The sequence below is a fragment of the Triticum aestivum genome, chromosome 6B (assembly GCF_018294505.1).
Source record: "Triticum aestivum cultivar Chinese Spring chromosome 6B, IWGSC CS RefSeq v2.1, whole genome shotgun sequence".
In the NCBI taxonomy this organism is placed as follows: Eukaryota; Viridiplantae; Streptophyta; class Magnoliopsida; order Poales; family Poaceae; genus Triticum; species Triticum aestivum.
Genome location: NC_057810.1, coordinates 711,583,138 through 711,587,626, shown reverse-complemented (window position 1 = coordinate 711,587,626; position 4,489 = coordinate 711,583,138). Strand labels below are relative to the sequence as shown.

The 4,489-nt window shown below is 52.6% G+C and overlaps 1 protein-coding gene across 1 annotated transcript; it reads right to left on the bottom strand.

Moving 5' to 3' along the window:
* Nucleotides 1-834: 834 nt before the first annotated feature.
* On the bottom strand, nucleotides 835-1,954 carry LOC123135077 (spidroin-1). Its single transcript, XM_044554195.1, has one exon. The coding sequence runs from the start codon at nucleotides 1,835-1,837 to the stop codon at nucleotides 1,142-1,144; it is 696 nt and encodes a 231-aa protein (XP_044410130.1). The 5' UTR covers nucleotides 1,838-1,954; the 3' UTR covers nucleotides 835-1,141.
* Nucleotides 1,955-4,489: the final 2,535 nt, after the last annotated feature.

The window sequence follows — 4,489 nt, the reverse complement described above, 5'->3', positions numbered from 1 at the left end:
GCCCCCGCCCCGGCCATCCCTCTAGCCCCGCCCACGACTGGATTTTTTTCTCCGGCGAAGTGCGCCCCCGCCCCACCACATCAGGCCATGATGGCCAAAGAGGAGGAGGAGTTGGTGAGAAAGGTGCTCAAGGACTAGGCGGTCGAGTCCGAGCGTGCCCAGTGGGACGGCCTTGATGTGCAATGGAACGGCCTTGATGTGCCCAGTGGGACAGAGATGCAATGGAACTTGGCGTTGGTAGACCAGTACTGGACGTGGACTACGATGGTGGCCATCACGGGCGCCGAAGTTGGTGGCGGGAGCCGTGTGGGTAGGGGCCGATACGTGGTCACAGGCCCTCGTGCCAATGCAAATGCAGGCGCCGCGGCCCCTGCAGGGCAACCACCGCAGCGGTTGCAGGCGCCACCGGACGAGGAAGACGGCGGCGACGACAGGCAGTAAAGACGGCCAAGGACGGCGGCGGCAACCGGTTAAGGGTTTGTATTAAAGTTTTTTAAAAATGTTTTTAGTTTAATTTCAAGTTAAATGTATGATGGATAATTCAACCGGTACTTTTGGACTAAGTTAAATTTATTAGTTTAAGTTTAAGTTTATGCCTTTTTTGCTATGAAATTTAGGTGAAGCGCAGGAGTTGGGCTTACCGTGTACCATCTCAAATTCACAACACGCCCGTGACTGTTCGATCGATGGAGAGAGAGGGGAAGAAGGGGGAAGGGTCCTAATCGTTCCAGGGTCAGGGGAGAAGGGGGAGTATCTTTCTCTGCTGGACCTCCGGACAGGACAGGACAGGACAACAAAACTTTGGACACAAGAAAACGACGACAGTGAAGCAACTTCAGTAGAAACTCCAAGGATTTTCATATGCATATATAGGGAACTCAATCACTCAACCGCAAAATATACATGAACGAAGAACAAAGGAAGCAGTAGTATATCTGCTCCCTGGATTTAGCATCGATCGCTGCTACTACTACCACCGCTCGATCATCCGGCCGATTGCTACTACCAATTAACTTAACTGAACTGAGATATGCTACTAGTCTACTAGTACCACAAAAGGAGTACGCATATGGAGTGTATGCCATCGTCATCTGCTGCTCCGGTATGATCCCACGTCGAGCGGTCACACACTGTCGACCGATCAGTAGCCCTGGCCGTGCCACGCCGGCGAGCTGGCGCGGTAGTAGCCGCCGTGGCCCTGGGCCGGAGCCTGCGCCTGAGGAGCGTACCCGTAGCCGCCGTACGCGCCCCAACCAGCACCAGCGGCGGGCGCAGCCGGGTAGTAGGAGGCCGCAGAGGAGGGCTGCCACGGGTACGCCGCGCCGTAGCCCCCGGCAGCACCGCCGCCGTTCCACCCGCCCCCGAGGCCGAGCAGCTGCTGCTGGTGCTGCTGGCTGGCCGCCCACGCGGCGGCCGCGGCGCCCTGGCCCCCGTACTGGTGACGCGCCGCCGCCTGGCCCCCGTACTGGTGGTGCAGCTGCAGGTCGGCGAGCAGGGCCTGGACGGCGGCGGCGTCGGCGGCCCGGGCGTCCTCCCCCTCCCCCTTCCTGCGCTCCTTGGCGGGCGGGAAGACGAGGTCCACCTTCTTGCCGGTGGCCTTGCGGAGGCCCTTGCGGAGCCGCTCGGGGTCGGCCGTGGCCAGCACGCGCACCTCGCCCGTGGCCTCGGCCGCGGCCTGGTCCACCGCCTCGACCCCCGGCGCCAGCGTGAGGTCCCGCACCGCCGCGCGCAGCTTGTCCGTGCACCCGTGGCACCGGCAGTGCATCGCCACCTTGAGCGAGAACTCCCTTGCCGCCACCTTCTCCACGCCGCCGTTGCCGCTCTGCTTCTTCCCCATGGCAAGGCTACTCTGTCTCTCTCTCACACACACACAGGCACAATAGGGGGAGCTGAAAGAAACTTGAGCTAATGAGGAAGCAGGGGAGTGGATGGAAGTGTGGCGAAACGAGGAGCGCCGGGCCGGGCTATATAGCCGAGGAGATGAGCTAGCGGAGTGGCCGCGTGCGATGGGAGACAGAGTGTGGAGTGTGGACCGGCGGGTCAAGGCCGGTCACGGCCGGGCGGTCAACCGGGGCCGGCAAGCAAACCGGGCGCGACGCGACGGAGCTTTCCGTGTACGTACGCTCGAGTAGCTGATCTGTCGCCGTCCGGGTCCGGTCCGACGTGATTTTGATCTGTGAGGTGACCACTCACGTAGCTCACTCAGCTCACTCTGCTAGCTAGCTAGCTAGCTAGCTCATGCATGCACGGGCTGCACTGCGGTGCTGCGCAGACAGCTCAGTGGAGTGGAGAGAGGGGTCTGGTCTTTGACCGCCGGTCCGCGTGGTGGATCCATCAGTTCCTTCGTTGGGAAGGAACGCGGCAACAGCAGCAGCAGCACACAATTTCCCAACTCTGAACGTGAAGCATGCATGGTCTATTTAGGGTATGGAGTGCTGCTTCATCAAACGTACTGAAAATTGACCACTCGTTCACGTAGCACGGTAGCAGGTAGGCACGTACGTTTTCAGGGTACGGAGTGCTACTTGGCCATACTGAAATCAACCACTGGTAGAAGCAGTTGTACAAACTGTAGAAATGATAGGTTGATAGCAGCTCACAAATGCACCTCCATCAGAGCAACAGGCAAACAAAAAAGGGCCCTTAGACGACCTTAACCAATGCCCCCTATCTTTCTGACAACCCTAAAGCGAAAAAGATAATCTCCTTTCTCAGAGGCAAGGAACACAAGCAAGCAAAATGAGACATTGTGTGCATGTGCAGTGCAGAATCTGGTGAGGCCAAAAATACATTGCCATCTTCATTCATGGAGAACCAAACTTTGGACAAGGTAGGGTTTGCCCGAAACTGCCTGGTGATTCTGGCGCCGGCCAAGACATGCGCTCGCTTTTTGACCGAACCGGGCTGGTTTGATCTGGTTCAGCTCATCTTCACGCGGCCTGCACGTCGTTCACTTCGCCGCTGTGTCCCAATGGGATTGCGGCAAACTTGTTGATCCGCGGCCACGTGGTGGCAGAACAGAAGAAGGAGCTGCGCGATTCGTCGCTCCACAGAGCTGGAGTAAACTAAAGACCGAAGCCCATTGACCGGACTCGCTCGAGTCGCGTCCGCCTCCGCGTGATCGATCGCACGGTCGGGCACGCTGATTGGCCGTTACTATTTGCTGTGGGATCTGATCTCATCCCCACCCCAACCAACCAACCCATGTTCCAAGATCTACTACTAACTTCGTTTTTTTTACTGGACTTGACGCGCAGGACACGGCTTCCATGCATGCATGTCAGGTCCTTCCTACGCTATTTCCCAAAAAAAATTCTTGACACTTGCTTCTTCTTTACTGAGATGAGGTGAGAAACAGAATCAGTTCTCAAGGGCATCCACGCACCGACGCAATCTATGTCTACTTGCCAGGATACTGATACATACTTACATAGATATACCTGTTCATAAGAAAACATACCTTAAAAAGTTTTTTCTTCCATACGATAAATAAACATCATTTTTTTTAGAAAAAAAATCCCTATATATTCATCGTCAATCATGGCAATACAATGAACATCAGAAATAACAAAAATTACATCCAGGTTAAAGCTGATCATGGAAGAAAAGTGCATGCACAACAAACCAGCCAGCAAATGATCCGAGCATCGCCACACAAGAGCGGCAATTTTCATTATTATATATTCTAAATGCTAAAAATCTGACATCAGATTTTTGTTTTCTTTCTATTCAGATCGAACACCTTTTGTACCGTTGGATTATCTCGCACGGATCGTAAAGCAAAACTCATGTTACTTCAGTGTTGCAATCGCTCGCGCAGCCGAGCGAACGTTCACGTCGCTCCCTTTCTTCCCCATTTGCCTCTTCATTGTTTTGCGATCGTTCCTCATTTCTCCTCCACGCGCAACAAAATTTGATTACGCTCAGACGATGTTTAGGTTTAGTTGTGTCCTTGGCCTCAGAATATGAACTTTCAGTAGTATGTAGAATTTCGAAATTGACCAAGCCTATGGAAATTTTGCATACAATGTTTTTCAAATGTCACACTTATGCGTCAGGCAAATTTGATTAAGCGCATGGCATTTTGTGGTAGGTACCATTTTTAATTATATCTTAGTCACATGGCAATTTGTAGACATTTCACTGTCTGATGCAAGAAAATGCGACATGCCATGGCAATTGTGTAAATGGCAATCTTTTTGGCCCTCGATTGTTTGAGTGGAAGTGAAGAGTTCCCTCTGTTCACTGTGTATAAAAGTGAACGGAGGGAGTATATGAGTATGATTCCACCGGAGATTACGAAAATAAAATGATTTTTTAATAACCGTGTATGTGAAATCAAAACTAGTCGAAATTCATATTTGTGTTTGCCATTAGACCAGTACTATGTCCTTACAAATTTGCCATCTACCTTGGAACACTAAGAAAATCTTTATAGCAGTTTTTTTTTTCAATTGCCATAATCTTTTTTAAAGAAAAAGTGCCATGT